Source organism: Grus americana, chromosome 25, assembly GCF_028858705.1.
Source record: "Grus americana isolate bGruAme1 chromosome 25, bGruAme1.mat, whole genome shotgun sequence".
NCBI lineage: Eukaryota > Metazoa > Chordata > Aves > Gruiformes > Gruidae > Grus > Grus americana.
In genome coordinates this window covers 3138536-3162069 of record NC_072876.1, presented here as the reverse complement: position 1 = coordinate 3162069, position 23534 = coordinate 3138536, and the positions used below count along the sequence as shown (strand labels likewise).

At 43.5% G+C, this 23534-nt stretch overlaps 1 protein-coding gene across 2 annotated transcripts in view; it reads left to right on the top strand.

The window, feature by feature from the left end:
• MAGI3 (membrane associated guanylate kinase, WW and PDZ domain containing 3) overlaps positions 1–23534 on the top strand; it is a 72954-nt gene that overhangs the window by 14172 nt on the left and 35248 nt on the right. For both annotated transcript variants that reach the window (XM_054803525.1, XM_054803526.1), the window contains exon 2: positions 22845–22961. In XM_054803525.1, the coding sequence (XP_054659500.1) occupies positions 22845–22961 (117 nt within the window). The remainder of the gene's footprint in view (positions 1–22844; positions 22962–23534) is intronic.

The following is a 23534-nucleotide window of genomic DNA, read 5'->3' as shown; positions in this document are numbered from 1 at the left end:
ATGGCTTATTATGGAAGCATTAATATGCCGTATTTAGGAATAAAAGTATTTTAAAAATGTATTCACCGCTAGATAAGGTATGAAATGTTGATGGGTGTGCACAGCTGGTGGTTAAACTGTACAGAATAGCTGAAGTAACAGCTAACTGGCTTATGCTGTGTTCTCTTAGGAATTTTGAAAAAGACAAATAGTTATGTCCTTGACAGACCTATGTACTATTATTAAACTCTATTTTGTGGCTTATTTACAGGCAGCAGGAAAACTGTTCTACTCAATGCAAGGCCTGAAGTATTGCTCATGTCGTGGAATTATGAACTACAGCAACTTGCCTCTAAATTGCGGGCTTTCCTATCTGCCCTACTTACTCAATATAAAAAAACCTAATCCTGTGGATTTTATTTCCCTCTCTGTAGGACAGCAGTGAGTAATTACTTTTCTCTGGTGAAGGTAGAGATGCTGGAAAAGTTTAATTAATGCCCATTAGGAGATGCTGCTAGTACTTAAATGAATTCATTAGGGCAGGGTGCTTAATGTTCATCAAAATAGCAAATAATTGCAGTGGACTGGAAGTTGTTTACGTGGTGCTGGGTATTACATCTTTTTGTTCTGCTCCGTTCTGCAAAATGTTTCAGGATACATGGGTCTTCCTTAGCCAGGCACATCTTTTCTAACCCCTGTGTAAGGTGTACGGATTCAAAATGAGGTTTGGGTTTGGAGCATAAATCTCTAAATCTCCTGCTGCTTTGTCACTGCGGAGCTGAGGAACGTAAGGGGAAGAAGGTACATTTGTCTCCTCAGCGGTACAGCACAGAAAATGCTTCGCTGTCACTTAGCTTTGGTAGCTGAATAGCTTTACTGATATGAATTGTTCATGTTAATCTTTCGACCTTAGTAAATAACTTGCAGAAGGCAGTGAGAGTGTGGTGGCTGCTTGTTCTTCTGCTCCAAGGCCCTGGACAAACACAAGTGCAGGTAATCCAGGTGTGTAAAGAATCACGTCGTTCACCCGTAAGCACGCTCGTCTTGGGTGGAGAGTGGGGTTTAAGGTGTTTCCGAGGCAGTCAGAGAGCTGCGGGATGCTCCGTGGTGACAGCTCGGATGGTGTCTGGTGTCTGCCCTGCCTTTGGTGGAACGTTCAGTCTCTGGCTGGAACCTGGAGTTACAAATATCTGTAGATCACAGGTATTTGTATTGCTGAAACAATGTTCTTAGTGCATTTTTTAAACTTAAGCACAGATAAGTGATGTGCACAGTTCTTGATCTAAAGCTGTTTTCCCGTAATTAGCTGTCTGCTGTCAGAACCGTCAGTTGCTTTTTAAAGCAGCATTGGAAGCGTTTGTGCTATTCAAACGGTTCCTTGTCCCAAATACTGAGAATTGGAACTCTCTGCAGACTGGAGAACTCCGTTACTGTGCTGTGATTTGCATAAATTTAATAAACCTTGGCCATGCAACAGTCTGATTTTAGCACAGGTTCTGTAACAAAAAAAACGGCGAGACGGGTGTGCGTGTTAGGAAGCAGGAGGGTACCGGCTCGCTCTGGTCCTCACAGAGGGAGGGAACCTGGAATGAACGTGAAAATCATTTTGTGGATGGGCTTCTGTTTCAGCCGTGGTGCTGAACGCTGCTTAAAATGGCATTATTTTCATCGGGCTGCGGTGGTCCTTCTGGGGGCCGAGGACGGGATCCCGGGGTCTTTGTTAACCTTTTTATCAGGCTGGATTTGCACACGAGTGTGTGTAGTATTTCCACAGGGAAGTTTTAGAGTATTCAGAAACTACCAACTGTTCTCTGCTTTTTGTCTCGGTTAAAAGTCTACTAAAAATAGGATATTCTTCCATTCAGGCATCAAACTCTGATACGTAATGCGAAGTGTCATGCTGTAGGAATAGTAAAAGGGTTTTTACCTGAGGAAGTTCTTTCTGTGGACTGTTTTTTCTTATACCGGGTGAAATGCAGCAAAGAGATAAAGGACTTAAATCCATTTCTGCTTTGTTGAATCATCTTTGGGGGCATAAAATTTGTTGTTCTGAAATCCTTATTTATTGCCTCTTGGCAAATACATCTGGGTTGGTTTTTTCCCCTCTAATTGAACTATGTTGTTAAGAGGTCCGTTGCTCTTCCTGGTGCGCGTGGTAGCAGAGATGTTGGGTATTAAGGAAAGGGTAAAGAAAAACAATACCTCTCATGTTCAAAAAAACCCCCAGTTCTGACAGAACTTTCTGTCTTACCTAAAGAATTTGAAATTGGGACACGAGAACTGGGCCCTTTCTTCAGGCTGCTTGCAGTGATCTGGAAAGATTTAGTGTTGGTTGGTACCTGAAAGCGCAAGTTTTAAATGCAAAGTGCGAGGCTTTTCTGATATTTAACAAATATGTGGAGATGAAAATAAAATCTGCTTTTTGAAGTAGCAATGTGCATCTGATTCAAACGCAGGAAATTCAAGTGATGCCTGCAGAGTTAGCTGGACCTCAGTGCTACTGCAAAATAAATATAGAAGCAGAGGATATTTGCAATTTTGCTCTTCAAAATTTATTCTCAGCCTGCATGTCAGACATGCATTGTTTTTTACAGTAGCAAAGGATGCGGTCGCCCCTTTCCAGTAATACTCCTCCTGGCACAGTGAACGCTCCGGCTGCACGGGGTGCTGAGCTTTCCGAGCAGATATGGATGTGCTTCGTACCAAACGCGCGCAGCATTGGTTTCGCCTGATTGCTCTGACAGTGCCTTCAGGAAACCCCCGTTAGTCTCTTAATAAGAATTTAAACTGGCAGATAAAGACAAGCTAATCTCTGTTTCATCACATTATTTATTTGAGCAGCAAGATGTCTGGTTTCTTTTCTTTGCCGTTTCTGTATAGCTGCCAATGGGGACTGAACGGTGAATTTTGGAATTAAATGGTTTTGTTTAGTAACAGTCAAGTGCCAGCTACATAACTCTTACCTGATTCTGACTTGATATGACGAGTAAAATTAGGAAGGATGTTGACTATGTTCCAGTCACAGTTTTGTGAGATTATGAATATTGTTAGGACAGATACCTGCTGTCAGATTTGCTTGATGTAATTCTTATGGTCATAGGTGCAGGGAAGTTCTTCATCATCTGGTTGTATGTTTTGTTATATTGGTAAGTTGATGGATATCGTATATTTGTGTTCAAACGAAAAGGTAACCTTTTTAAATCTCTTACCTTCGGGTCTGTATGTGTGTCCTAGAAGCAAACAGAAAGGAAGCGTTTTAATAGGAAGTATCTGCTGTGGGTAACAGAAATATCAGCTCTGTGAAATGCTGTGCTCTGGCCATAGTAAAGCATTTCAAAGAGATTACTGCAGAACCTATCCGGTCAGACAAGGATGACAGAAAAGGGAATGATGCAATAAATACAGGAAAGAACCACGGTGCTGTCAGTTTGGGTTTTCCTGTTGGGGTGTACATCCGTAGCTGCTTTCCGATTGATTGTGAATTGAGAACAGAAATTAGATTTGGCTTTGCCTTCAAAGCTGTCTTTTTATTTGAAGTGCTTTCTTATGAGAATTCCATTTCTGTGTCAGTCTTGAATTTAGTGAGCTCTTTAAGCAGATATAAATGAGTCCAGCCTTTGGAGACAGCTGCATAAAGACGATGACTGGCAAGCTTCCCGAGCCGAATGCACCGCAATCCAAGAGCTAAGCGCTCCGTATGTGAAACTTTTATTATTTGAACTGGATGGCCCTTTCTGTCTCATAGCCTATACAAACGTTATCATTTGGCTTATGATGCCTACCTCGTGCCGAACTTTTGTGGGCAAAAATTAAACTGAAAGCAACTGGTGACAGTTAATCACTGAATCTAATAGATTATCATCCACATAGTTGTTGTAGACATCTGCCAGGGAGCACTTATTTTCTGCCCTGTTCCTTAGGCTTTGATTGTTTGATACATCCTTTTTGTGGCCATTTACATTTGTAGAGAAGGGAGGGTAGGTGGCTTGGAACCTGACCGCGAGTGATGTGATGTGTGCCATTTGTATCTCACTGCAGTCACGGCCCGTGAGGACCTTTTAAAATCAAATTGTTTAGGTTTTTAGGTATGGTTGTACGTGACTTGCGCAGACTCATTTTTATGATGGAAAGCATAAAGTAGAAATGAAGATAGCAGTTATCTCGCTGTGAAGTCCCTGTCCTTGCTTTTCCTCTCTGCTTCAACTAGTTCTAGTTTAGTGCATGTTTTAAAATAGCGGAAGAAGTTTGTTCTGAAGCTAGAATTAAGTGGAAATACAGCTATTGTGTTCCCCATGCAGAGTGACCTCTCCATAGGTGAACAAATGCTAACGCGTGCCAGCTAGAACTTAATCTGGTGCAGAACTGACCTGTGATCTATGCTTAGAAGTTCTCATAGGTGGCAATGAAAGAGCGAATTTTGTTTTATGTTCAGTAAGTTCTCGTTATGAAAACCGGATCTATTGTTCTAGTGAATAGGTATATTTGCCCTTTTTTGATCTGCCAATCTCTCAAATGCAGATGTTCTGAAAACTTTATAGCAGAAGCGTTTCTTAAAAGAAGATTATCTTGTAAAAACTCTTTCTTTGGAAATTTTACAGGGTGGTTTTTTGGTTTTTTTTTAGCTTCTCTTGATAACATTTAGCAGATAAAAGCACAGTGGAGAGGCAGCAAATCAATCTCTTCAAAGTTGCTGAGAGCACTGCGTGTCAAGTTCTGCTGGGCGAGGGAACTAAGTGGCTTTGGTCGTAAGATGGGCAACCGTCCGCCTCTGCGGTCGGTCCTCAGGAGGTGCTTTGGGAAGTGTTGGAGAAGTGATTGTCACAGTACTCTGAAAGGCAGCTTCCCGCTGCGAATTCCGCGGGAGGCTGCTCCCGTGCGGTTCCTGCCCTGCAGCCAGGGCTCATCTCCACAGGAAAGGTGGCGAGCTGGGCTTCGGACCGGGCTGCTCCAAGAGGTGGAATTTGTATGGAGACCAGTTCTCGCAGAACGTGTGACTCCAGGAGTCTGCAGCATTCCCATTATGTTCTCTTTTTAAGTTGCAGTAGTCTTTAATAAACGCCTTGCGATGAGGAAATAGGAATTGCTCTTATCTGTTTCACGTCTGCTCTAGGTGGATTTTTCCATTCTGTAGGGGACAGAGGTTCATTAGTAATCTGGAGGTGTATGTATTAATACCCAGTAGTTAATAATTTCATTTACCAGCTTCTTTTTCCACATACTGACTGACGTACTCTGTTGCGACAGTTTTCTTACAAACTACTGATAGATAAGAAAAAGAAGAAATGCTGAGAAGCAGATGTTGCATGACCAAGTACCCAGCTGTGTACTAACAAAATGAATCTCATGGTGATTAGTTAACAATTCCTTGGCAGTCAGAGGCATATGTAAAACAGTAAACACAGCATGGGGAAATAATAATAATAATATTTTTTTTTTTTTTAAAAAAGGCATTTTCTGAGCTTAAAACATTGGCAACATCAGTTCAACCATCTGTGTTGCTGAAGAGCTGACTGCGTTGTGGGTAAGTCATACCAAGGTCAGTTGAACTGACTTAGAAGTCCTTAACCCTTTATTGGTAAAATACAACACTTCTGGTTTTAAGCACGGGGCGCATCGTAATTTAAATGACATGAGAGCTATGCCACGGATATCTGAACTTAAGGCGTCAGTAAAGGAAAATAATCATTAGTGCTGTGGAGTTTCTGCCTGCCATTACGTGAAGATGTTTAGCCAACAGCAGCAAAGCACGGGAGCTGACAGAAAAAAGACAGACGGGCATTTAAAGTTAACTTTAAAAGTCCAAGGTTAACTCTGTCACTGGAATGGAGTTGCCATTGTTGTATCTATGGGTGAGTGCGTGTAAAGGAGGAAGATAAAGATCGTTCTGACCTTCTGGCTATATAATTTAGAGCTGCGGCTGCAGTTAAAACAGTCTGCCCTCTGGAATAATTCTCTTCTGCAATGCCTTTTTTTTTCCTTTTTTCTTCTCATTAGAGAAATAAATTAGTATGTGCTAGGCTGTGAATGCCGTCATCCTTCCCTTCTGACCCTCTTCAACGCCCTTCTTGCCCCCGCTGTCCAACAAGATACGCAACTGTGTTTTTCTGACAAGTTACTCGTCACAGGGTATAACAGTTTGAAGAGTAAATTTGGAGAAAGCGTGTTAAGTTGTGAACACTGGTTCTTAGCGCGTGGATATAAGGGGATTTATTAGATCAAAATACAGAATGAACATTTAGGTTCCTGCCCTGGCGCTGTTTCCATGCAGACAGGCGATGGGAAGGTGCGCTGGGTCTTCAGGTTCCGTGCTGAATGGATCCGTGTGTTCCCGGGCTGGACGTGGCTGCAGTGCCGTGCACGGCCCGCGGGAAACTCCCATGGGTGCAGATTTAAATTGGATCAGACTTGGCGCACCAGGGTGCGAGGAATTCCTGAAAGGGAAGAGTTGTTGACCGGGGTTGGTGAGTTGGGTTTGGTTTTCTCGTGCTCGCTGGCTGTTGTTCCTGAAAAAAGCTGCTTCCGTGGTTGAACCGGTTCAGGGCTTGTTTATGCATGCTGGATGCCATTAGGATAATGCAGGAACTGCGTAAGGAATAAAAACATTGTGTTTCCTGCAAGACATTGGAAACGTGTCTGATAACGTAACAAGTGTAAGGTTATTAATTTTTATAATTTTATTTGCTTTTGTCATGCGCATATAAACCTCTCGACCGAGACAGGTTTTCCATACTGGGGTTCGCAGCCTTTCCCACCTCCCAGCGTTTTTATCGACGGTGTCGGTGCAGTTCTACGGTCGGATCGAGGAGTTACGTTTTCCTCTGCGGTTTATCTGTTTCCCGGATGGCTCGGTTCAGGTTTTAGCCCAGAGATGCGACGATGCGTTTGGAGCTTTGACAGCCAGCTATCTTACGGGGCTTTTCCAATCTAAATGATTCTCTGATTCTATGATCTTAAAACACTCTGGGGTAGCGGGGTTTTTCATTCAGTATTAGGACTGAAAGTATCGAGTACTGCGGCTTTCTTTGTAGTGCTACTCTGAGTGTATCGTGTATATATGTCCACATGGCACATTGGCTTAGGTCATTTACAGTATCATTAAGGACTTTTAAAATGTAAGTAGGCTTTAAGCTTTCTTGAGTAACTTCATGATGTTAGAGCATATGCAAATAATAATACTTAAAAATATCAATATATATACTGTTAATTTTTACTACTCCTTACAGATACTATGCTTCTGCATTGTTTTTTATACTTCAAAATGTACTAGGTTGCCAAACAATTGAGTTTATATTACATTTCAAGCAAAAAAAAAAAAAAATCTATAATCCTGGGAGTAAATTCCTTGGCAAACTGTAATCCAGAACACTGGCATTTGGGCAGATGGTAAGTTTCTGCCCAAGGAAGTAAACTAATTTAATTATATTATGAAAAACCCAGTCATTGCCTGTGAAATGCTGTTTCTTGTCAGATGTCAGAAACATGTACATGGTATACAGCATATGGAGGACAGCAGTGTGTAATGATACTAGTTACCTAAGGTTCTTCTAAGTAGCTACCATCTAAAAGCTGAGCTGCATGTCCCGATAGGCTCGTAGTCACTTGTTCCCGGGAAACGCTAAGGTAAAAGCCACAGCAGTAGGGAGGTAGCGGTTCCTATAGCAATAATATTTCAATTTAGCAGCTCTGTGATGACTGACGTGGTCAGACCATGGGCTTCGCTTCCGACCCATTACGGGTCTCGCTCCATGTATACCCTTTATGTTGCAAAGTCTGCTTCATTTCTTTACCTGCTCACAAGGTCGCGTTTCCTTTTGTGTTTCCTTGCGTGCCCGCGTTGCTCGTCCAGCAGCAGCTCGGTGGGGATGTGGATAGGAAAAGTCCTTTCATCGGGATGCGGTTCCTCCCTGGTGCCAGCGTTGCCTCCTGCGGTGAAGCAGGTCACGGCGCTGGCCGGAGCCCTACGGCCGGGAGGGGATGGCTGAGCCTCGCCTGGCTCTGGACCACCCTGCGCCTTTGTGTCTCTTTTCCTCTCTCTTTACCGCTTGCTGTTAAACCAAGTCAGTACAGTAAATACTCATGAATTCTCAGTTCCGTAGGTACTTTTTACGGGGCGGGGGGAAAAAACCAACAAGTGTTGAAATGTGGACTCAAATGTACACAGTGCAACTGAATCTTTTCAGTTTTTTGCTGCTGCTAGTGTTGCCCTAGAGAGAAAATACTATCTAACTGAGTTAGAATAATTGTACTTTTTGGGATAAATAGGCCATTTTTGTAGGAATCTAATAGTCAAGCTTTGTTCTGAGAATGGAATTGTGTCTATTTGTGTGATTTTTGTGTGTGCTTCATCTGTAGGATAGGAATTGTTCAACTGATGGATTTACTAAATCACTTTTAGTTCATCTGCTTTTTCTTCTGAGTCCTCCAGAGTCCAAACACTTTTATTTATGGAACATTTTAGAGCAGGAACAATAATGAAGCAAATTTTTTTAGTAAATTGGAAGTCTTCAATATCTATCTCCTCCTTGAATTTAAAACTACTGCATTGTTTTGCATCAACATAGTGGTTCCTACTTTATGTTGCAAATTCTCTGCCTGCATGACCATAAAAATAAATTATGAACGATCAGTTAGGACAGGCAATGTAATCAGTTAAAGCCTAAATGAAGCTTATACTTCAGAGCAGGCTCATCTGCTAAAATACTACGTTGGCTGAATCGCTGCTGCAAGTGGGTGGTTCCATAATTGCATTTCAAGTTAGGTTGGTAACACGCTCTTTTATCTCAATGATACCTCGTTAAAGCCAATCTGCCCTTGGTCACCGCACATTTGTCGCGCAGACCGGTTCTCAAGGAGCTGGAAGGTTGAGGAGCCCATCTCCGTGTTGGAGACCTGTTTGGACGAGGCGCCCAGACCTCTTCGTGCCCCCGCCTGCCGTGCCACCCCCTGGAGCGTGTCAAGCACCTTCAGTCGGTTGGCACCCACGGGCAGCAACTAGCTGGAAGTTTAAAAACTCACTCGAACCTAGTGCTGCATGCCAGGCAGAAGCTGTTGGGTCCCCAGATGCTCCGGAGCGAGCTCGGGCAGGCGGGTGCTCACCACGCTGCTCGCAGCAGTTTCGGACCCCAAGTCTTACTTCACTTCTCCCGGAGCGTAAGTCACAGAGGGAACGTACCAGCCTCAGCTTGCCCAAGTTCGTTAGAAATTTAAATTAACACACCAAACCGTGGAGGTGAGCACGCAGTTTTCTGACAGCTCTTCTGTAGCTTTTGCTGGCGATGACTTGCAACTGCTCCCGCGACTTGCTTTGGAGCTTGTGAATTGGCACCTTCGATGCGGCTGCGCCAGGTTAAGTGCTGCGCTCCACCGTGCTGTGCAGCTGGGTTTCTGCAGCAAAGAGTTGCGGTGGGATGTGCTGGGGCTGCCCGGGCAATTTCAATTCTTGCGTGTACTTTGCTAGGAGGCAACTGAATCTCAAAGGCTGAGCAGTTCCTCTTTGCTGGCATCCCGCTCTTCACGCTTGCTCTTCTCAGGGAAAGCGCTATTTCATATTGAATTGAAAATCCTGGGTGCCGTAACGGAAAATAAATCTTAGTAAATGAATAGCGATGAAATAATAGGATATGCTGTGCAAGGGAAAAGATAAATTCCTTTCATTTTTAATATTACATGATGATTAACTTAACACATAGGGAAATGTTCTTTCCTTATGTGATTACTTCAACAACAATGTGCCGTTAAGATCATAAACAAAAGCTTCCTTGCAAAATGAAGTTATAACAAAATTGTAGTTCACTGAGTGAAACCAGTGAGATTCGTGGGTGTGTGACAGCGTGTGCTCGGTCTCTGGCGAGGCAGGAGTTTGTGTCTCCCGGTGCACTTTGCTGGTAGCTGACCCCTGCTCTGGGATGAGTCTCCTGGCTCTTAAATTGTACTTTTCACACGTAGATATAGTGCCAAATAAGTGATGGAAAAGTTACTTGACCAGCATCTCCATCCAGGTGAAAGTGAGAATTACCTTATTTTCTGAATTGGAAGATTTTTAAAGTATTTTGAACAATGTTGGTAGGTCTTGAATTATTTTCTTTTGTGCTTTTAGCTTCCTGTGTGGCAACGCTGTGATTGGGGTACACTTACTGTAAAACTGTACAGTGGATGTTCAGTGCGTTCTCAGAGGCATTCTGGGGAAAACTTTAATTTTTTTAAGGTTCCTTAAGGGTGTAACTTAACCACAATAGATAGTAAATCCTGTTTTATAGGTTGTGTTTTGAGAGAAAGTCTTTTTCATATTTTATTTTTATGAAATCGGTGTGACTTAGGCAAGCTAAAAGTTGCAGTGCTGTTTAAACCAGCACTTTAAAATGTCAGTGTTGATACTTTTCTATAACAAGCTTGTTTTTGCCGAGAAAACCGTTGAAAAATCTGAGGAACACAAACCTGTTTCCTTGCAGCCATGCTTTTGCAGAGAGGGTATCTGAGAAAGACGCTGCAGCCCCCGCGCTTGCCACAGCCCATGCATGGTGGTGTTCCCACCGGCGCCGTCCTGGACCATCTCCAGGGACTTTCCTCGCCTCTGTTTCTTACCGGAGCACTGCGGTGCACGCTGGTGTGCCCCCGATCCTTAGCTCTTGTAGCAGACCGAACAAAGCGTCTCTCGAGACGGAACTGCCATGTGAACTCTGTATGAGTCAGGCGTTAACATTAGTCACGGCCAGCGCACATCTGGACTTAGAGGGATTTTGCTGACTGTCCGTATTGCGCAGAGAGCGCTTGGCGGCGGGGGGGCGCGCGTTGTTTTCCAATTAAACTTTGAGATGTCTCAAATCAATACCGCTGTGACATGGCACATCTGTTAATGCGGTCAGAGCAGCGCTGACCTAGCACTTAGACGTTGGTGTTTGGAAGTTCCTGGGAGTCCGTGGGAGCGCGGTGAGGCGCAGCTGGGTGCTCTGCAGCCTCAATTCACTGCCGAAGTGCCTCTCTCCGGCAAAGCACGAGCTATCCGTCGGGAATGCTGCAGCCCGCCTCCGGGAGTGTTGGGACTTCCCGAGCTCCTGAAAAGCCGGTTCGAGAAGCTCTAATTCCTTCATAAAAACTGCATAATGACTCTTCCTCGGAGCAGGAATTGCTCCTTTACCTGGGTGTCCAGTGCTCAGCGGGTTTGTTCTGCTGCAGGAGAACAGCCATACAACATCTTTGGGATTGTAGTATCTTTGTCAGGCTCCTACTCTGCCAAACTCCACACTGAAATAGGTTAGTGGGCCTAGAAATTATGCAGAGTGTAATTGCATGTCTTGCTTCCTATGGAAAACTGGCTAAAAATAAACCTGTCTATGATTTGCATAAGTTCTATTCTAATCAGAACACTGGAGGAAAAAAAAAAAAAGGTCTTGGCATGTGAACATGTACCCTTATGCTGGGAAAACAGTGCCAAGTCCCAAGCAGATTAAATCGCTTGTGTAACACAGAGCAGCTGCAAGGACATTTTTCTTTGGGGACGTGACTGAAATGTGTCATTCTATAGAACTGCACGCTGCTTAAGCAATAAGATATGGTATGTTATACGTACGTCGGTGTCTGAAATGTGATGCTATGTTAGGACAAACGCAAGGGTAGATAATTTTTGCCAAGCACTACGGTGTGTTAACCTGCAAGCGCCCTGTGTGGGATCCCTTGTTGGGGTGGGGTATTGAAACAATACTTATTAAATGTCAGGAACTTTGAATTTGCACGTTAGCTGCAGACTATCAAAGGGAAGTATTAATATTGGAACAGTTTTGGGACTCAAGTCACATTTTGTTCAGTTGTGTACGTTAATTGTGCTTTCTAGAGCAAATTGCTTTGTTTGCTGTCTCAGTAAATCATTTTCTCTAGTGTGAATGAACTAAAACCTCGCATTGTAAATTTAAGGGAATGAATGGAAGATTGTTTATAACTCGGGGAAAAACAAGCCATAGTTACCCCAAGGAAAATCACCTCTATTGTTTGAGTGACTAATCTTTGGTTTGGAGCGTTGCAATTCTGTGTCTGCTCAACTTAAGAGCAGGCTAAATGATTTATGTATTATTATAACCTATGACAGCTACAGAGGATTCTGATTTCACGGCTCCAATGTCTATATTTGACTTTACAGCACGAGCGTTGCAGCGACAGACACTACTCGTGCCAGACAGCCTCTGGAGGTGTAGTGAGTTGCACAGTGATTAACACTCAGCAAGGGATTGAGTGCATAATTAGGAAGCCTTAATAAAGTGTTATTATTAAAACAACCCTGTATTTTTAATTTTTTAACATATTTGCATATTACAAATTCTAGTTGTTGTTTTGACCCTGTAGATTGTTGTAGCACACGCTTTTAATATGTTTGAGCCTGTTTGTGTGTCGCCGTACAGGCTCCATCACCGGCAGGGTGGTTCGATAGATGATACCGTGTCTTGCTCCGTGTGTTTGTCTGCTGTCGCGATGTCAAAAGCCTGTTGCTCTCGTGCTTTACCTTTCTCTCTTACTTTGAGAGCCATAGTTAGAGCTTGCAAATCTAAGTTTTGTTTTGTGAGGTCTTTCAAGCTCCCAGGCTGTGCTCAGTGAGCTTTCCAGATATCCCTGTAAATCTTTGTCTTTGTCTTAAACCTGGCAGAGGCTTACAGGGTGCAGTTTATCTGGATTCTTGTTCGTTATCATCAGTGCGGACACATCTTGTTTGAGATGGAAATCACGTGCCGTTTCAGTGATGGAGTTTAGTGTTGTGGGGAGCGCTACAGAATGAGGAGGACGAGGACAAGCGGAGCGGCGGTGGAGGTGAGAACTACAGCCGGAGGGAAAGATCTTGGGAAAAGTCGAGAATTAAATTGTCTCTTGAAAATATAGCAAGTCTTTTTATAAATAGGCAAAAGATTGTTGATCTGTTCAGTGCTTTTTTAACTTCTCAAGAAAACAGCAAATCAAAGAGAGGAGAGGAAAGTCTCCATATATAATATAAAAGGTCAAACTGTTCTCTTGTGGAAAGTTCTGCATTTCTCTTCCCCACTGTTAAGTTGAAGGAAATGGTTATGTTCCCATTTTATTTGAGACCCATTCATTATTTTAAATCATTTGAGTTCTACTCATATCTCCTTCAGTGTCTGATCTTATATCAGAAACAGCTGTACAGTTCTTTGTGCCTTCCCGTTCTCCTATTTAATAATGGTACATTAAAATACTTGGCGTTATCAGAGAAAACCCTACCCGTTGGTAATTCTCCTGACTCTGCTTCCATGGTTAATGGATTTTTGTGTTCATGCAATGTATTACTAGAATCATATCAGATATTAGTGTGCTTGAAGCTGGCATCTGAAAGTTTGAACTTCACTCCAAGGATTTTAATTTTAAAAATCCTTAAGGTTGCAGGCAGAAAATGTATTAGGCTGTGCAAGCATGCAAGCTTTTTTGCTACCAATACATCGCACAAAACCAACTTAAAATGGTGTCTGCTGTCATTCCACAGAAATGGTGCATAAGCTGAGAATGTCTGTAGATGTAACGGGATACAGAAAAAAAAAAAAAGTAACATGCGGTGAGAAATAATGAACTGACAGTGTGGTCCACCAGTAATTGCCAACATTTCTCATCGTCGCTCAGTGTACTAATCTTCTCTGGTTTTTACATGTATGTTTTGTTTCATGTTAACTCCACTAAATATATATATTTTATTTTCCTCTTCACAAAATTTTGCTGGGCTGTAATGAAGGAGAGTCTTGTAGCTGCAATGACATTGCTGCAAAACACCACTTGGTTTTGAGTCCAGCAGAGCCTTTATCTGTTGTTGTCCTACATACGGGTTTCCAAACACCGCTGGTTTAATGTACACCTTCTCTGCCATCCCAAAGTGTGACCGTCCCGCTGTGCGTTAGCCGGCCGCGGGTGCCCCCGCGGAGCAGGTCGAGGGAAGGGGCAGCCCGAGCGCCCCGAGCTCTGTGCTCGCGTTCCCCCGGCAGCCCAGGGCTTTGCACTTGAGCTTTGTGGGTGCCGTCCATGTTCATGTGTGTTCTGGCACGTGAGCTAAATGTTTTTGCTTTTAGGGGGTTTAAAGAAAAGCCGTGTTTGTTGTTGGCTGTGGATAGAGGGGAGCTGCCCTCTGGGGGTGCAGGGAGGTGTCCCCCGACCCTGCCCATGGACATCTCGTGCTCTGGAGCCAGGGTGATGAGCTCAGGGTAGGTGATAGAAGGTGTTGCTTTCCCCTTAAAAAACCTCTTGATTTCACAGTGCTGGATCCTTATTCTTCGCTTCCAAGATTCAGCCAACTGTGATGCATCTATTTGCAAACGGAGGCAATTGTTAGTTGGGTAACAAGTGTTATTTTCATATACCAACCAAATGGCACTGAGAGATTCCATCTAAATGCCATCCATGTTCTGCAAATATTTTCTTTCTTCTTCCCTCTGCACTAAACAATAGATTCTTTTTAATTTTTTTTTTCATGGTAGGTGAGGAACCTAGCCATGGATATTCACAACCTGGAGGCTTCTGTTACAGTTGACTTTGCTGTTTCTATACTGCCAAAAATAAAAACCTGGAGGATTGCATACAGGCTCCCACTGTTCACATTTCGTCTCTTGTCCTTCTCAGCTCCAAGTGTTTTTCAGAATAAACAATGCATTATGTGCCAATGCTTTTTGTATTTCTTAAAGATTGTTTGGGGATATGCCTTCCAAAGCATATTTTAGTTATCTTCAAAACTCAAAATGCTTTAATGATGAAGTTCATAAGCAAACACAAAGCCAACTTATTTTTGCATAGGTTTATTTACCAGCAGTGGGCTGGTTTACTGGTAGAACAGTTCCAAACCTATAAGATCTCAAGGGAACAGTACAACACAGTACGCTGTGATGCTTGAGAATGAGGATTGAGAAACTTTGTCTCCCTGAATCAGTCACCACCTGGACTGAAGATCTTAAGGCATTATCCTGTACAGGCTTGATCACCCCTTTGATCATTTTTAGTGATGAGCAGTCTCCTAAATCTTTAGGCTTAAAAAGTCAAAACTCACAGGTATTTTCTGAGTGTACTTTGTATTACAAACAAAAATAAGAAGATCCCCAAAGTGAAGCGGGATGTACATACTCTAATGAGGTTTGTGGCAACCTTATTTCTCAAATCTGGAGAAACAGGTTTTCATTTATTTCAGAAGTACTGTAAAATGCACTTTCAGTATTTTGAATGCGATGGTAAATAATTTATTAATACTGTACAGGCTTATCTCTACCATAACTTCTGGAAATATGAATATGTTACCAAGAATTTATTGGGCAGCATATAACAAACTACAATTAAACAAGCCTTTCAAAGTAAACCTAAAATTTTTCAGCTTTCAACTAGTAAATGAATCTGGTTTAATGGATTAGTGGCTAAGAAGTGCTGTGAGATTTTTTTTCTGTACAATAGACCCTATGTAAATTCTTCTATGAATTGTTCTGCTTCTATCATGTAATTAGATGAATCTGACATACTTACCCTTTACTTTTTCTGAATTTGCAGAACATCTTTAATGACGCAGCCATAGTTCAGCTACATGAAAGATCCTTAATTCAATTTTCTTTAAAGAAGATTGACACTAGTAACATTTAGCCACTTCACAACCTTTATTTCACAGCACGGTATTCGGCAAATGCTCAGCACCACGATTTCTCTTCAGTACAAGGAGACGAGATTTACTATTGTAGTTAAAAGTTTACGGACTAGTTGTGTTACTTGGAGGAATTAAATTCCTTTCTCTGCTGCTTGGGCAGATCCTGCCGCTTGTCGGCGAGGTCTCCTCTAGTCCCGCTTCCTTCATTCCGTGCCGATGCTCTGGGACTTCCCACCCATACCGGTTGGTCTTGTGTTGTTACTGTGTGTCTTGCAGTATTTGGTAGGGATTTGTAAAATCAGTCTTGTAAATGTAGCTATTTGCATAGGTCTTCAATATTTATTAGATGTCCAGTTCTTGGACGCATTGCACAGGAAAACGGTGGGCAGGACAGCTTGAGAGAATGTGGAGCAGGTCTGGTTCACCTGTAAAAACCTACCGTGAGTCTGAATCTCTCCTGAATCTATCTCCGTAGGACAGTGGCATGCAGGAAGGTAATGGTTTTCACGTGGCCAGTGAAAAAAGCATGGTAAAATAAAGCAAATGGATGGCAATCTCCTCCAGGCTTTTGGAGAGCTTGGATGTGCTTGGCAGGGCTGCATACAAAAGCTCCTCTCAAAGGAAGTGGTGTAAAGGACTTCTCTTGAAATGTCCTTTGCCTAAAAGTTTTGCTAATTTCTCAAATACTCTTTTTTTCCTTTGTTATAACATGTTTTCTCCAGATGCTGGAATAACTTCCAGAACTGCGTAATGACACTGATTTGGATTTTCCGCACACAGATGCCGCATCTCTCCCCCTCTCTCCTCTCCGTGTTCGCTCCGCTTGTTCCCGAGCCTCTTGCTCATCCGTGTACGCTCATCACCTAAACCCAGGCTGTTTCCACTGTTCCCACAGTTGCGTCGCAGCTGATGCTAACCCTGTGCCGGTGGTTCTGGTCCGCGGAGTTTCATGTTGTCTAAGGCTTATTTTTGGGGACACTCGTGTAGCTTGCTGAGTACAGCATGGCTTAATAAAAATATCTTTGCTGTCCCTGTCTTCAGTCAAATCATTTATTCTCTGCAGACATTCAGTAGAGGGAAATTCACGGAGCCCAGCAGGCTTTAGTGAGATTCTGTTAATGAATATTTGAAAGCTTTTGTGAGAGCTCTTACCGAGGAATTCAAAATATATTTTAAAAATGTTCTCTCCCCACAGCGTTATTCTGAATCACAATGCCTCCTCTGATACCTCTCTGTGTTCCCAAACCGTCCAGTTTTATCTGTGCTCATCAGCTCCTCGTCCTCAGGACTTTCCCTTCCCTCACCAAACACTTTCCCAAGTCATTCCCCAATTCTCTTTCCGCTGATAACGGCGTTGGTAATTTCAGAAGAGTCTGTTGGTCCGCTCTCAACCCAAATCTCTACAAATGATCCTGGGTTGAGGGACGAGGTGAGAAGTCTGTCGGTATGGCCAGAACAGATTAAAATATGTTTTTGCTCTTTTTTCATGCCCTTTAATAACCTAAGGGGTTTTTTTTTTTCTTTATTTTGTCTTTGTGAAATACATCATTTGCATTTCACATCCAAAAATAAGCCTGTAATGTATTTGGCTCTTCTCCCACGTTTGTTCTAGAAAAGCGAGTTTCATTCTTTACCTTGTCTGTTCTGTTCGGTGTCAGGGGAAAATCTATGTCTTGCGACAGATTTCTGTTTTCAGACAAATGTCACTACCTACCAGTGATAGAGCAAATCAAGATGCCCTGACAGTGTCTCACCAGAAACCTGCCCACTGTGGCCCTTTGGAGAATCTCTCCCGAATTAGTCAACGGTTGGCCTTTTCTGATGTCGGATCCGGCAATCAAAAGCCGTGATTAATTTAGACTTTGGGAGCAGAGCAGTGTGGACCTACTGCTGTTCGAGTCTCATTAAAAGGCAAACGAGGGAAGGTACATCTCACATTGCTGAGATGATTGTCTGCTTTTGGTCTTTTGAACATCCTTGTAGCGACTTAACTCCAAAGCAGCTGGTAATTGCGGATGGCACATAGGTGCTTATTGAGTGCCGAGAACCGCGATTTTCTTATTCCTTGTCTCTTAGAAAGTAAAGCTTTGCCTGACGGTGAGCTTGACTGCTCTTTGAAGAGGCAGCAGTTACCTAGTGAATAAGCACAGTGAACGGAGCTCAGCCCGTAATGGGACCAGGATCTCTGTTCCCGGCCGGATCGCTGGCCCAGGCGTGGTCGTCATCTCAATGGCCTGAATATTTCTGGGGAGCTCCTGTCCATAACGGCAGAGTCCTAACTCAGGTTCTTGCATCCGATACCTGGAAGAGGGACGAGGAGGTGTGGAGTGGGAGCGTGTCCACGCAGCCCTCGGTGTTGCCAGCCTCGGCCGTCGTGCTCGGTGGCCCCAGGGCCACTGGCCCCTCTTCTTCCGTGGGGGAAAAGCAGACTTTTGCACAGTAACCCATCAATATTCAGCCCCACAAGCTGAGCCAAACCGCACCTGCTGACTGGGTCAGACATTCTCAAAATGTTGGCTGTCCCTTTCTTCTTTAATTGTAATAATTTGAACCTCCCACTTGTTTCTTGTACTGGGAACATGGGTGTGTGTTTGCTAGGTGGGCCCCATCCTGGTGCAAGTACTGAAGGCTGTGTTACTGCCCGGCTTTTCTGGCTTTTCCAGATTCTGTGAATACGGTGATTCTCATGCATGCTTTTAGAAAGAATTTATTGTGTTCAGATCTGTAACTCGCATTAAATTATAATATATGAGTAGTTGCTGAGGAATATCATAAAGTTAATGTGTTGCACACCAATTATAACTTTGCTTTCCTAATGCAACGTATCTGGTTTGTGTAGCCGAATGTTTCTTTAAATGGCTTTTGCTTAGTCACGTCAAAGATTGCTTAATCTTGTTTTATGTATTGATCGCCTAGTTTTAATTAAACAGTAACTGTTTTCCGCTTGATCAACCCTGATAATTCGTATTTTAGTTAGCTGCTTTTGAGCAAAGCCATTTAGCTGTTTTATTGGCCCTTAATGTGTGTTTCACGTGGAATTTTCGTATTCTAGGTTGCCTTTTGCAATCACTGCTTATGTAACACATGACACAGCCGAGCGTAACCTTGGAATTCTGTTTACATTTATGAAATTCTGAATTTACGTTATGAAAGTCTGTTTACATTTTTCCTCCTGCTTTGTTCCCATCGAGCAGCAGTACCTGACCTGGCACCTTTTTTTTCATTCTTTAACGCTTAAAACCGCTCTGGACAGCAGTGCCGAGGGCGAGGGGGCTGAGTGAGAGGCCATTTGGGAGCGGGGCCGCGGGTGATGGGAGTTTGGGAGCTCAGTTCGACATCCCCAAGCAGGTCTGCAGCGCTGCCCGAGGCCTGCCCGGGCCCCGGGGCTCCCTCTGCCCGAGGCCGCCTCTCAGCCGGCGGCGCAGCGGGGCGGCCCGGGCCCGCGGCCGGGAGGTGGCGGCAGATGCCGCGGGACCGGCTCCTTGCCGCTGCCCTGTCCCGCCGCCGCCCCAGCCGAGGCCCAGCCTGGCCGGCGTGGGGGAGCGGGGCCTCCCGGAGCCCCCGGCCCGGGACACCCTCCCTCCCGGAGCCCCCCTGCCCGCCCTGGGCAAGGCCTCGGCTGCGGCCCTGCCTGCTGTGCACTCGTGGGGTTGTGTTTTACCCTTCGATTCACCGGTGGGACAGGCCAGGACAGCAGAGAGGCTTTTAAAACTGTCCTCCAAGAATGAGGGAATGTAATTCTGTTTTCACATCTGCTCCCTTAAAATATGTTTTTGTGCTAAATGCTACAGGGAAGTGTAAGCACTTGTAACGAATCATATTGTTTAATAGGAAAGTAGCCTGCTTTTAATGAACTGCTACTTGGAAAAATAATTGCTTTTATAATTAACTGAAGTATTTTTTGAAAAGCTTGAAAGAACGATGCCTGTACTCATTCGTTCACCCATCAGCGGTGCAGCTCCTTACCAGCATGTAGATGCCAGGAGGTGTCGGCACGGAGACTTGGGAGCACAGCTCCCGCCTAGCACGGAATACGATGGGCCATACCTCTCCAAAGTCATCGCCTACGTCTGGCTGCACAAAACGTGCGTCGGAACGAAACGGAGGATTCCCACGTGTCTTCAGAGCGATTTGTGGGGGATGTCGCAGAGATTCCATGTGCTGGCAGCATTAGCCAGACGTACTTGTGACAGCATTTTACTGTGACTTGTTGTTGTACAGCAACATAAAATCTTCACAGATCGAGTTCTTAGAATTTATTTGCATGTTTCAACTTTGAGCTTTGTTGTTTTACCAACGTTGCTAATTTAGAAATGAACTTCTTTGTGTTGAGTTCTGGTAGCACCATGGCAATACTCATCTGTTTGTAATTGCAATAGGTATACTTTGGCGTTTCCACGCCAGGTTGGATGTGTAAATAGCTGTCTTCGTCCTGCTTAGGTGCCAGCAGCAAAGACGAGTTTACCGCTGCAGTTTGTGGTGTGACAAGAGAAGTGAAAGCCACTACCTCCGTGTTTCACCGAGCCTCTGTCACACTCAGACATACCTCTGTCCTTTGCAGCGCTGGATTTTGCTGCAGTGGTGCTCAAGGCTTTTTTTTCTTCTGCAGTCACTTAGTTTTCCTTACTGAACAGCAGTGTGCATATCCTCATTTTAGCAGCGCCTTTGTGGTTAATTTAAATTAAAACTGAAAACAAGAGGCTTGTGCCTGTTCATCTTGCAGAACCTGAATGGTATAAAGTACATGATTGCTCTTGACTGGTCCCTGTGCTGCGTGTGTCATCCTTCAGAGACTGCTCAGCAGCACAACAAACACCAACCTGACATTTGTTAGGTCATTTTGGGGAGTCTGATACATGAGGTTTTCCTAAAAGCCTGCGTGAACAATGTAAAGGAGCGTGTTCAGCTCCTGAAGGGGGAAATATCTGGCTTTTGCGTAACAACAAGCTCTGAAGGTTGCCTAAAGCATCCTTATTACTACTGCTTTTTTTTCCTGCTTCCTAATGCACACCATTCTCTGTGACTTTCTGTCACTTTTTCTCTGCCTACTATTTTGTTTGACTTTCTCCTGTTTTCCCCAGGCAATCCTTTCAATCTTCAATTTAGTCATCTTGGTCACAGAGTGTAGTCCAATCTTTTTAAGGTTTTAATGTTAAAATTAACCCCTTGATGTCAGCATATCCTTAGTAGCGACTTTGGTTTAACTTTTTTTGGACTGAGTTGATGTTTATTGGAAAGGTTTTACGAGCTTTTAAATTTTAAAACATGAAGAGGGTAAAAATCAGTGAATAAATAAAGTCTCTGTAATTCTACGTCCAGTAGAGATTTTCACCTCTTGCCAAGTTTTTCTGACATGCAACGCTCTGAACATAGCTGACAACCAGATTGATCTGCCCGAGTGAAATAGGTGTGTATTGATCTGCTCGAGTGAAATACGCTTGCATTGTTAAAGTGCAGTGCTATAGATCTGGCATTGACAGGGAGATGGATGGACCATTTTAGTGGTAAAACATTTTTTTTTTAATGCTGAGAAACCATCTTGTCTACAAACAATAAAGCGATTTGTAGTAACAAATGGAAAATATTTTTCTTGCTGGAGATTACACCATTTGTTTTTGTTTTCCATGACATGTTTTGCTCATTATGCTGCAGGAAGCCAATCCAAAGTTTTATAAAGAACAGTTCATGGTGGCAAAATAGGGAATTGAGCTGGGGGCTCGCTGGCATGACGGCAGAGAACGTTGGCCCCGGGGAGCACTGCAGTGTTGGGAAGGAGTCGGGACGGGGATGCTGCTCACCCCACCCACGTTATAGGGAATTGCTGTATCGCTTCTGGAACTCCCAGAAAGCCATGAGGACCGTACTGTGCTGTCCTCTCAACGCTGCAGAATGCGTTCTGTGCTTCTGGATGTAATTGTTAAATAAATGACAGTGTTAAAGGAGGGTGAGAAATTAACTTCATCCGGAGCTCAGGGCGCACGTCAAGCACTGTGTATGATTTGAAATACGGTTTGTCGTTAATGAATGGCAATAGCCAAGGTAGCATTTGAGACGCAGGTGTAAGGCGCGTATCTGTCCTTAACTTGGCAAAAAGGGAAAGGAAAGGTTCAACTTGCCAAAACATGATTTTGCAGCAGTGACATGTGGTTGGGAAAACTTGCTGAGTGATGGTGGAAGGGTTTTTGGGTTTTGGTTTGTTGGGTTTTTCTAACTTTGACATTTCACGGAAGTACAGCATAAAGGTGTAAATGAATTTTGTATTAAGACTGACGTGGGTCTATGCCCCCTTTCATTCTCAGGCCTTTTGAGGTGGTCTCTTCAGCAGCTGATCCCTGCAGGCATTGGAGGCTCCGTCAGAATCACTCCTATGGCGGGTTTCCACGTTTTATAACCTGTTGCTGACGTAACTTAAAAGGAGGAGTTGTCTCTTCCAGGTTTTGTTCCCGCTGCTGTGATACGCCAGCATACGCCTGCTGCTGGCCGTCCCCTAGCTGGGTTTTGAAGGCTAAGAGTCTTTTTCCCTAAAGCCCCGAGTGTTCTGCTGTAGTACGTAACTTAAATTTATCAAGGTCACTGAACCCTATTTAATGTGCTTTCTGGGAGGATGACAGGGTACAAAAGATTGTTTTGTACCCTTCTGTCAGAAGGATGAAGCAGTAATACAAGAGCTCAGTTATTTGTGTGCAGAAGGGGCCATGGTGGTCTAGTGATATGACAGATTCGCTAATGATACCTGACAGAAGTATTGCAAAGGAATAATTGTAAAAAAAACCAACAACTCTTCTATCATGCAGTGTTTTTAAAAAAATATTTTCTTTTTATAATAGCAAGAATGCATATTCCCGTGTGACAACATAGTGAGTTCAGGTGCCTAGCCAGTAGGTGAAAATTGAATAGAAAGTAGCATCGCTGTATTTTGAAGCGGTCTCCTGTCTGTAGAGACTTTTAATTTGGGTAATAGATGTTGTATCTTAATACTTTCTATTGATTTCCAAACAATTCCAGAATATTGTAACTGTCTTGCTTGGGAGATACTGAGGTTGGATGGTTGTTGCTCAGCTATGCTTAAAATCACCATGCCAGTTCACACCAGCAGAGAGTCAGGCTTTGGTAGCATAGAATGGCTTTTCCGTTCAGATCGTTGTGCTTAACCCAACTCTTTCTGTTGCTTTCTTTTTTTTTGAAACATTTATACCAGTGAAATGCTATTCTTGTTGCAAGATCCTGCTTAATTTTTAGGAGTTTTTCTTGTTTGTTGTTTTTTAAGGAAAAGTCATCAACAAAGACTTGCGCCATTACTTGAGCCTTCAGTTCCAGAAGGGCTCGATAGACCATAAACTCCAGCAAGTGATCAGAGACAATCTCTACTTGAGAACCATCCCTTGTAAGTATGTAAAGATCATCCTCATGTGATCTGTTCCTGCTAACCGTCACATAATTCCAGAGCTTTAAATGCCTTCTCTCCTAATCTGGAACTTCTATAAATTGCTTTGCTAGAGCAGTTTCATACCTTAAGTTGCTATGAAAATGTATGGCCAGCGTGGACTGACAAAACAACGAAAACTTGAGCATTCAAAGCTCAGAGTGTTTCAGGAATATCTATGGTTTACTCATCGGTTCTTGTTGTTAGAATAAGCACAGCCACCATGGAAAATAAACCTTCCTCAGCATGATCAAGCAGTGCAGACACGTCCTGCTTTTTGTCAATGTACTGGGTTTTTTTTTTTTTCCCAAAGAGGAAACTGAGACCTCAGAAGGTCACGTGCATTAGGCAGAGCAGCGCAGCTGGAAGCAGAGTTGCGGGAGGGATTACATGCCGGAAGGGTTGCAACGACAGAGATACAGGGCAACTGTTGCTCGCTCATCCTGAGAAGACAGTACAAGGAGGCAAGAGGGAGAGCGAATCCGTGGCCCAAGAGAAGCGGAAGAAACAGCACATGGACAAACTTTAGTGTCA